Raw genomic sequence first — 11,025 nt, 5'->3', positions numbered from 1 at the left:
TCCCCACTCCCACCCCAACCCATAGGACACCTAGACACCCTCCATTTTAGAAAAGGGGTGGTAACTGTCCCCCCAAGCTATTTTCCTTCCTCCTGAAGAAACATGCCAAGTGGGCCCTGACAAACCCATTCTGGTTCCACATGAAAAAGCTCCCCTCCTTTGGATGTGGCTGAGGTGAAATTTTTTCCCCTTCTTAAAGGGAAACACCTCAGTTGTGCAGTTCTCTTAAGTCCAGGGTTTGGAGAGTGGAGAGGGTCACCTAGGTTGGGGGGATTTTGTATAAATTAACATTCTTTACATGCATACTAGAAGTGGGAGAGGGGCAGAGAATCCACCATTACCCTTGAATCTCACATCAGCTATTCAAGGTAGATTGTATTACCCCATAGCAGTTTATTGAAGCTTGCTTTACGGCCCAGCATATGACCTATTCTGGTATGTTCTCTGTGTGGTTGTTATGTGCATTGGTCTACATTTCCATGTAGCTGAATACTTGCCAGCCATTTTATGTGTCACTCAATGAGGTGTGTTAAAATTTCCCACCGTTGCCCTGGCCAGTGGAGTCCATCAGTTGGAGCGTTGTCCCATGCACCAAAAGGTTACCGGTTTGATTCCCAGTCAGGGCACATGCCCAGGTTTCAGGCTTCATCCCTGGTAGGGGGCGTGCAGGAGGCAGCCAATCAATGTTTCACTCTCACGTATATGTTTCTCTCTCCCTCTCTCTCTAAAAATCATTAAAATAATCTTTTAAAAAATTTCCCACTGTGACTGTGGATTTGTCCATTATTCCAGTCACTTTTTGATTTGCATATTTTGGCTCTGAAACATGCTTACAAACTTAGAATTTTTTATTAATATCTTTCTATTGCGTTAAACATTTTATCAAAATGAAATATCTTTGTCTGTAGTAATTGTCTTTTATCAATATAGTTAAACCAGGTTTTAGTAGGTTCATATGTAAATAGTATACTTTTGCCACTGCTTTTATTTCAAATTTTCTAGATCACTACATTTTGCATGTATCTCTTTTAAAGAGTGTTTGCCGGAATGTTTCTTACCTATTCTAATAATATTTGTCTTTGTATTTGGAATATTTAGTCTGAAACTATTAACGTAAGTATAGATATCAGTTGGTTTATCTATACCACATTACTGTACATTGTTATTTGCCTGTTCTAACTTACTTTCATCCTAAATGATTGATATATTTGATTTTTAAATTGTTCCTTCACTTGACTAGAGTGTTAAACGTTGTTTTTCTATTCTTGGAGTGTCAACCCATAAGATTACAACGTACATTTTTGCCTTTTCAAAGTCTAATGTAAATTAGTTATTTGAAGCTCCTCACACAACGAAATGACCTTGAAACACTTTGATTCCATTTACTGCTTCCCAATTTCTTGTCATGCATTTCAATTCTATATATATTTAAAACCCCAGAACAAGTTATCATTCTGCTACGTAATCAATATTCCTTTAGATTGGCCTACATAGTCACAAATATCATTAGTCTTTCTTACCTGCATTTATGTTCCTCCTCTGGGATCATATGTCTTTCTTCTTGAAGAAGAATCCTTAATATTTCTTTTAGTTTGATTTTTCTGGTCACAAATGTTTCCAGTTTTTGCTATGTTAACATCACTATGAAATATGTCTTTTCTTTTGGAATGTTTTCCCTTAAAGCATACTCTTTCTCCTATGAATATTGTTATACCAACTTGATATTACTGTTGGAAACTTCACAATCAAGATCTCTTCAAATGCCACTTCTGCACTGTTCCCTCTCCTTCTTAGGGGGCTCAAATTAAATGTGGGTTAGATATATTCACTAGCTCTCTTTAATTCTCTCTCCTTCTCTCTCTCTCTCTTTTTTAATCCTCACTTGAAGACATGCTTAGAGAGAGGAAGAGAAACATCGATTGGTTGCCTTCCACAGGTATGGCATGACGGGACTAAACCGGAAACCCAGGTATGTGTCTTGGTGTGGAATCAAACGAGCAATGTTTCTGGGCAGAGGACAACGCTCAACCAAATGAGCAACTCCAGCCAGGCACTCTCTTCTTATGGTGTTCTCAATATTATGTCTCTTTAGACATTATTCTGGATATTTTCATCAGACTTCTCTTTCATTTCTCTAATTGCTTTTGCAGGTGGGAACATACCTTTGACTCTTGAACCATAAAACCATACTTTCAGGGTAGATTTTATTATGCACCTAGAACAGAGGAAAGAAGTGAGAGTTAGAGATGGTAAACAACTTGTCCCAGGTCACCTAGCCTGAAAGGGGCAGATCAGGGACTAACACCACAGATTAAACTCAACACCCAAGCCCTTTCCTTTGTGCTTTCCTTCTTGGCTATGAATATTCCCTACCTCTCACCTCCCAGGAAGTGGAACCACAGTGAAGTCTTTCAATGTTTTTAGCACTGTGATGTATTTCATTTTAGATTATGAAAGTCAGTAATATTTCTTCATTAGCTATGATAGCTCCCCAGGACTTTTTCTGGTATTGAGACCATTGGTGTGTTGTTGTTCTTAATTTCAGGGCACAATCCTGAAGGAGAGACCATAGAGAGAAGACCAAGAAGCTGGGGTATTTACCGAAGGAGATATAACAATGTGTCTGAACAAGTAAGTTCTGGCACTCATCCTTCATCCTGCCAGCAACAAGATGGAGATTCAGCAACAAGTGATGCTCACGAGGACACCCAAGTAAGATAGTAAGTGACCAGGTAGCATGGCTGAAATGTACTGGCCAGTGGCATACATAACCTTGTAGTTAAATAAGTCATTCTTCTCTCCAACCTGAAAAAATGAGCAACTATAGTATTAGATTATTGGCTGAGAAAACTTTATTTTAGCCCTGCTATCAATGGGGCGAACATGCATAGAAGACTTCCTGAGCATATATGGATTACTTCCTTCTCTCCACTGCCCCACAGTGCTCCCTATGCCATTCCACGCCATCACCGGAGAGCCTATTTTCAGAAACAGAACCTAACCCATGTTAACATGGAGAAAGAGCAAAATCCTCCAGAGACAAAAATGGAGGAGAAGAGGCAGGATGAGACCTCAGGAAGCTGGTTCAAGATCACTGTGAGTATCCTGGAAAAGTGCAACTAATATATAGAATATGAACAGAGGGAGCTATGTTGGACTCATGTAGAGATGCTAGGTGCCTTTTTGGGGCAGAAGAGTTGGCAATGTTTCTCTTTATTACTAGGAGTTAACATCCTAAGTCACCTAAGTCAGGCTCAGGGAAGCAATATAAAGGAAACAGACTGACTGCAAGGAGAATGGGACAGGTAGTCTAAAGGCAAAGGAGAAAACTACTGCAAAGGAGATGGAGCACCTCCACACTGGAGGGAACAGTTTGGCCCAGTGAAGTGTAGGAGGACTTTGAGTCTCTGGGGTCCTTGTGAGAGGTGCAGGCCAAGTCTGCCTTAGGTAGGATCTCTTGGAACTTTATAAAAGGAAGTAAATCTTAAGTTGATTATTTGAGGAAAACTATTTGAAAGGAAAGAATGGTATTTAGGAAATTCATGTCTGGTACAAAAGTTGACAATAATGGATATTGTCCTATCTTAAACTATTATTTCAAAAGCTGAGAAAAAGATCTGAAAGGAAAACATGGTTGGGGTTCTTCTTAATTTTAGATCCCATTATGTCAGTCTCCTCCCCTATCTTTCCTTTGGCTCCTAGATTCCATTCGGCATAAAATATGATGAGAAGTGGCTACTGAACTTGATTCAGAAGCAATGCAGCGTCCCCTTCACTCCAGTTGAAGTAAGAGAGGACAGTGAAGTGGATGAGAAGTAACAGGGCAGACGAGTAGTCGCTCTGGTCTCATATTCTGTTTCTCTTATCACTCTACCTATAGTTTCACTATGAGGAAATGCAAGCCCAGTTCTTTGTTGAGAATGCCACCATTGCCTTCGCATTGAAGAATGCCGATGGCAAGATTTGGGATGAAGATAATGAGAAGGTATGTGTCAAGGACATAACTAGGGCTAGCCAGGGGCAAGAGGAAGGACAGGGGCAAGGTCTTGCTTGATCCCAGGGCTCAGATTTCCTGGTGCTTACTCAGCCCCTTTTGTGTTCTCTGCAGATACCTATAATTGTCAACCCCTCTGATGCACCTCAGTCTGTGCAGAAGGAGCTGAAGTCAGAAAAGGAGGAGCAGATAAAGGTAATGCAGACTCAAGACAAGTTGTACATCTATATCCAGACCCACTTATTCTTCTCCAACCTTTTTTCCCCCTTCACCACCTCAGACTCAGAGCCACTGAACCCCATGGGGTGATGAGAAGGGGCAGTGCAGTGGATTTGCTAGAAAAGGAAGGGACTGGGGGTACAGGTCATCTTGGCTCTCTTTCTGTGGCCTATGTGGTTCCTCCCCATAATCACAGGTGAAGTCAGCAGAGGAATTGGGCCAAGGCAAAGGGCTGGAGCCAGAAGAGATGAGTGCAAGCAGAAACCTGCTGTGCACCATGTTACCAGATAATTCAACCAACATAAGGTTAGTTGTACCCTCTTTCACCCCTGTGAGCCTGAGCTACCCTTGATAGTACCTGTTCACAGAGGCAGCAAACAGGTGTTCTGGGAGGACCACAGGCCTTAAGTTCTCTTCTCTGTGTCCCTCACCTGTGTTTAGTGGTCTCCTTTCTTTCCTCTGACCTGCTCACCTGTTCTCCTGGTCTGGTCTGTTTCCTGACTCTGCACCCAAACTTTTCCTGCATGCCCTCCTAAGATTGCACTCCAGGAAGTATGATATCCTCTCATCATCAGTACCAAGTGTGACCAGCCTTGGGCCAGATGTTGGTGACCTGGAATGGGAAGAGTCCTCCAGCACAGGTCCTCATGTTGAGACAGACCTTTCTATTCTGTGCTGAGAAGGGGCTACCCTCCCCTGCCTTGAGAGGAGCCCTCTTTCCCTTGTTCCAAAAAGGTCTCTTCTCCAATCCCAGGCTAACATGGAGAGTTTACTGCCCCATGCTGAGGGCTGAGGCCCTGGCTGGCTGCCATCATGACATTACTTCCTCTGGACCAATGCCAGCTGGGCTCTCCTTGAGAAACACCAGGTATCCCTGAGTTAAGGGATACTGCCACTGCCACTGAACAGAGGGCCTCTTGAGACAGCAGTGGAAGGCAGAGGGCAGAGGGGTTTGAGGGGACAGAAGGACAGTCCTCTCAGGGACACTGCCCTTCCACACTTCATATCACCTGCCTGGTCCTTCAAAGCAGCCCTAGGTAGCCTGAAACACGTAGGATTCCTCAGGCAAGAAACAAACTAAGACAGGCACAGATGCATGGGGCTGTGAGGAGAGAAGACCATGACCACCAGGGGGCCACAGACCCTCCACCCCAAGCTGAGCTGTGGCCTGATCCTTCACTCCTTCTGGGGTAGGTCTCCTGATCCCATGGCTGATGTGTCTCCCATGCCCAGTTCAGACTGAGCTCCCACAGGTGACAAAGACTCAGCCAACATCCCAAGGGCTCCGAGTCCAACATGTGCAAGTTTTTCATTCCTAACTGGGGTTCCAGGACCCAACAGTGGCAGGTGAAGGAAAAGTGTGCAGCTCCAAATGCTGCTCCTTATGCCCCTGGAGAAGGGAGTCAGCACATCTAAGTGGGAGCTACCCAGCAGAATGGAGAGGGAGAGGGGGTAAGGAGGGAAGAAAGCTGAGTGCTCTTCCTGTGGGTCAGTCCTTGGAGAAAGTTCCCAGGTTCCTGGAAGGCTGGGACAGTGGAGTATAGCTGGAACACACTGGGCTGTATGTCTGGTGTAGGTGTGCTTGCTCCAAGGAGGCAGGGCTGCTCTGCAGATTCACTTACGTTTCTGTTTTGTCTTGATTTTGGCAGCTCCATCCTGGAATTGTTCCCGAAGTTATTATGCCTAGTAAGTGTATTATTCCTCCATCACTGACTCCTTTAAGTGGCGCTGACACCTCCCACAACCTGCTCTGAACCCCTTTAGGTCTGGCTCAAGTTACATATTTGGATCTGAGCCTTAATCCTCACTAGTGGATTGACCCCTGTGGGAACCTGACAAAAGCTCTGGAACTTCTTCACACAAGTTCTCTACAGGCTCCAGGGCCCTCATGATGATGGTACAAGTGTAGTTCTGCCCATGGAATTTCCAGGGCTCTTCTGGCCCTCACCCTCGCCTGGGCCAATCCTTTTCCTGATCATTCAGCACCACCTGCTGGTCTGCAAGGCTGACTTCCTCTTCCTTCCCCAGGATGGCCAGGAGACATCTCTACCAACTAATTTGGGGATCGGAGCCCACAAGAAGTTACCATCCTGCCAGGTGAGGAGAGGAGATCTAGCAGGATTTTAGGTGGTGAATGAGGATGGGGTACCAGCCATGGTCCTGAGGACTGTTTTGATTTCAGGGAAGCTTCTTTGGATCTGATGCGCTGAAGAGTCTAGTCTTGCAATTTCTGCAGCAGTAAGTACCTCTGGGAGCACCAGGACTGCCGATTGGGACTCTCATGTTTCTTTTGGAGCCTGGTTAACACAGGCAGCCTGTTCCCTCGCTCCCCTACAGGTATTACTTGATCTATGACTCTGGAGACCGGTACTGTCTTCTCAGTGCTTATCATGATGAAGCCTGCTTCTCCCTGACCATTCCTTTCAACCCCAAGGATCCAGCCCAGTGAGTATCACAACTTAGACTCTGCTCCTGGGTTGTGTATCTATGCAGGAGACATAGTCAGCTCTTAGGAATGCCCACAGCAGCCGGATCATTACCTCCTGTTCCTCTTTTTCTCCTAGAAGCAGCTTGTTTGAGTACTTCAAGGATAATAGGAATATGAAGAAGCTCAAGGACTCCAGTGCGTGTGGGATGGGGAAGATTGGGCAGGGAAAGGGGGTGAGCAGGGTCATAGGGTCCAGGGTGAGGCAACCTTGACCTTTCCTGTCCTTCCCCCACAGACCTGCGTTTTCAGCTGCTGAAACACACAAAACATGACATTGCGTGCTCCCTCTGTGTGTTGCCCAAAACTCAACATGATCTCACCTCCTTGGAGGTGGACATGTGGTTCCACTTGGTGAGTGCTCACTTCCTCCCTGGGACAGGGCCCAGAAAAACACAGGTGGGTGGGAAATGTAGATGGCCACTGAGCACCTGAACTCTTCTCTTTTAGGAAAGGATGCTCTGCTTCTCTGTCAATGGCGTGTTCAAGGAAGGTGATTGTGTGTAGAGTCCTCTCTCAGATGCCCCACTGCTCCCTCCTCCTGGAGTCTCACAGCTTCCCTGATCCCTTCCCTTTTCTTACTAGTCCCTCTGGGTTCTCCTGGAAGAACTCTGCCCCCAAACCATCTTGACCTGACCTGCATCCATGCCTGCCAGCCCAGCACAGCTGTGGCTTGGGGACACAATTGTGGGGTTTGATGACTGTCGTCCCAGATCCCAACTGTGGGAACTTGGACCCATTACCTAACCTCTCATTTTCCTCATTTGTAAAATGGGACTAACAATACCCACCTCTTGGGTAGCTGCAAAACTGAATCAAAGAAACTTGTGAAGTGGTTGTTCCAGGGACCAGCACATAGTAGGGTTTTTGTAAGTGGGAGTAGATTGCTTCTGTTGTTTCCCTCCTTGTTTCTGACACCCAGTGAACAGTTGTCCCTTTGGGCATGAGTATGGAGTCCCACCCTGACTGGGGAACACTGTGTGAGGGAAACATGTGGGTCTCCAAGGGGATATTGTTTCTTGTTGTTGAAGTGGAAGGAAGGTCTCGGGGTTCTGTGCGTGCCTTCACCCGGACCTTCATCGCTACCCCTGCCAGCAATTCCAGGTAAGTGCTGTGCTCTGGGTGGGACTATGCAGCCTAGCCTGAGCTCACGGCTGTGGGAATGTGATAGTGCATGTCCTTGGGGTTTTCTCAGTGTTGTGGGAAGCCAACAGGTAGATCCAGGAACAGTCCTGCCTAGGGGTTAAGAACATGGACTCTGGAGTTAGAATACTGAAAGTGTTCCAGATCTTTTAGGTTCTCTTTTTGACCCCAACTCTCACTGGATTTATATTATACCTTAGTGAAATCACATGACCTTGCTGTGACACTATGTTTTCCTTTAAAAATGGGATTAGACTGTCCTCTCCTTTGAACTGTTTTACAGAGTAAATGCAGTGGGGTTTGAGGTACAAATCTAGTGAAGCTGGTAGACAATCTCTCCAAGGGTGAACTCTGTGGGAGTGGCAGAGCTGCCAGGCAAGGAATCAGGATCAGGTACAGAAGGGATGTGCGAGGAATCTGGTTGCTGAGTGGCAGTCAAAGCAAGATCATTGTTGAGGGTGTGGGGTTGTCTATCCATCACTTGTCTGAGGGCCCATTTTTCTCCAGTCTGTGCATCATGAATGATGAGCTGTTTGTGAGGGATGCCACCCCCAATGAGTCTCAGAGTGTGTATTCCATTCAAGTGCCTACACCCACCACCAGCTCCATGGCCACCCTTTCCCAGGAGCAGCAGGAAATGGTGCAGGCTTTCTCTACCCAGTCTGGGATGAGCCTCCAGTTGTCTCAGAAGTGAGTGCTGGGTATGCATGGGGATAGGAGGGAGCTGGGAGGAGCAGAGGTGCAAATGAAAAGAACTTGCAGGTAATTTCGTTTGCTTGTTTATTTCACCCATCGCTTTGAACATTTCTCTCTCATTGCATATAAACTACACAGTTGTTTTCAACAGGTATGTATTCTTTTATGAATTTCTTGGACCTCATTCTTCTATTGACACATTTGGGTTTCAGGAATTTTTCCAACACACACTGCGTACAGGGCTTATGTCACAGTAAATGTGGAGGCATGTTTATGTCACATAGGTTATGAAATGGCAAGGTGTTCTCAGAGTGTCTCCACTTTGGTCCTAATAGATGTCTCCTGTTCTTCCTCCACTCCAGGTGTCTTCATGACAACAACTAGGACTATACCAGAGCTGCACAGGTGCTGGCTTTGCCCAAGGTGAGTTCTGGGGATTCAGGTCAAGTGAGTGAAGAACAAGTGGCCTGGGGATGAGCCTCAGGGCTCCTGGCTGTATTGATCTCCCAACTCACTCCCTTCACTTCCTCCAGGCCAAGTACAAGATCCCAGAGGAGGCCCTCCCACAAGCTGATTCTGGATCCTGAAAACACAGCCTCACCAAAAACTCCTTGGGTGTCGTCATCTTCATTCTCATTATTTTTGTTGTGTTTCTCTCCAGTCTTACTGTATCCCTGTTACTGAGCCAGGAGGTCTGGTTGGAGCTGGGAAGTCAATGCTTAACTGACATAGTTCTGTGTATTTGTCTCTTCCAGGAACCCCGATTCTTTTCATAATAAAGAATGATATTGTATGTTATATCACATCCCCACAAAGTCCATTCAAGACAAAATCTATTCACCGGTCTATAGAGGAGGAAAGGGAAAGTGAGAGGTGGTCAACGAGTACCTGGGGAACAGTTTGATAGAGACTCAAATCCTGGATCCCCCTATAACACAGGCTGTGTATGTTCCCCAGGGCTGTGTAGCTTCTGAGGTAGCATGCTCTGTTACCCTGGTAGACCTGGGGGAGGTGTTCTGTTCTCCTAGTGTATTAGTCCAATATTTTCAGCAGAAAACAGTATTACTTTCTTAACCATACAAATCTATTCAAATTTTAAAGCAACTCCCTTGGGGACAAACAGTATTAAAGAGCACGTGAAAACCTAGGAAGAAAAAATTGTCCTCATTTATGACTGACATTGGAGTAATATTCTTGACATATAAAGAAATCGGTAGAGAGAAGGGGAACTGATATCAAAATAGAATTGTTATTAAAAGCAATAGAAGTGCCCAAGAAATCTATGAAAAGCTATCCAACCATAATTACCTACTTAACCAGAACTGCAAATATTGAGATAAGGTACTAAAAAAATAAGGAAATCAGCCCGGCAGGGCATGGCTCATCGGTTGAGCATCGACCTAGGATCCAGGCAATCAGGGTTTGATTCCCAGTCAGGGCACATACCCGGTTTGTGGGCTGCAGCTGATCAATGACTCTCTCATCATTGATGTTTCTATCTCTCTCCCTCTCTTTTCCTTTTTCTGAAATCAATAAAGATATATTTAAAAAAAAAAGAATAAAGAAATCTAATGATTGTATTTTTAGAAAAATACATGCGAGTAAGTGCACGTGCATTCATGTATGTGTCTCTGTATTGCTGTATTCGTTTTATATGTCTCTACATACCACAAAATGGATGGCTTAAAAGAACAGAAAATGCCCTGACCGGTGTGGCTCCGTGGTTAGAGTGTTGGCCCAAGCACCTAACCATCTCAGGTTTGATGCCCAGTCAAGGGCACGTACCTGGGTTACAGGTTCAATCCCCAGCCCTGGTCAGGGCTCCTGCGGGAAGCAACCAATGTATCTCTCTCACAGCGATGTTTCTCTCCCTCCCTCCCTCCCTCCCTCCCTCCCTCCCTCCCTCCCTCCCTCCCTCCCTCCCTCCCCTCTAGAAAGCAATGAAAAAAATATCCTTGAGTGAAGATTAAAAAACAAAATAAAACAAAGAAAACCTAGAAATTTATTCTCTCACAGTCTTGGAAGCCAGAAATCAAAACTCATGGTGCCAGCAGGGTCTTGCTCCTTTAAAGACTTTAGGGGAAAATCATTTCTTGCCAGTTTCAGCTTCTGGTTGCTCCTGATGCTTTCTGACTTGTATGAACATAACTTTATTTCTTCTTTTATCTTCACATTACCTTCTTTCTTCCTGTGTCTCTGTTTCTTTTCCTTTCTGTCTCTTATAAGGTCAACTATCATTGGACCTACAGTCTACTCTAATCCAGGGCGATTTTATCTTGAGATCCTTACCTTAATTTTATCTGCAAATACCTTTATTCCAAATAATGTCACATTCTGAGGTTCTGGATGGACAAAGCTTTTAAAGTTCACTATTCTGCTCTCTGCCCCCCTCCCTCAAATTCACATCAATCCCATGTAAAAAATACACTCACCTCATCCCACCATCTCCAAAAGTTTTAATGAATTCTAACCTCAACTCTAAGTCAAA

At 45.0% G+C, this 11,025-nt stretch overlaps 1 protein-coding gene across 1 annotated transcript; it reads left to right on the top strand.

The window, feature by feature from the left end:
- Positions 1 to 1,943: 1,943 nt before the first annotated feature.
- On the top strand, positions 1,944 to 9,124 carry LOC107524015 (nuclear RNA export factor 3-like). The gene is given in 19 exon segments (XM_087813355.1): positions 1,944 to 1,969; positions 2,197 to 2,249; positions 2,546 to 2,720; positions 2,943 to 3,096; positions 3,703 to 3,786; positions 3,881 to 3,985; positions 4,109 to 4,189; positions 4,410 to 4,519; positions 5,863 to 5,899; positions 6,242 to 6,310; positions 6,396 to 6,451; positions 6,551 to 6,658; positions 6,778 to 6,836; positions 6,937 to 7,052; positions 7,149 to 7,191; positions 7,730 to 7,802; positions 8,349 to 8,531; positions 8,900 to 8,960; positions 9,071 to 9,124. Coding segments are annotated over 19 exon segments (1,647 nt in total).
- Positions 9,125 to 11,025: the final 1,901 nt, after the last annotated feature.

Source organism: Miniopterus natalensis, chromosome X, assembly GCF_054644295.1.
Source record: "Miniopterus natalensis isolate mMinNat1 chromosome X, mMinNat1.hap1, whole genome shotgun sequence".
In the NCBI taxonomy this organism is placed as follows: domain Eukaryota; kingdom Metazoa; phylum Chordata; class Mammalia; order Chiroptera; family Miniopteridae; genus Miniopterus; species Miniopterus natalensis.
Note: the sequence above shows the minus strand (reverse complement) of the source record. Positions and strands in the feature narration are given on the sequence as shown.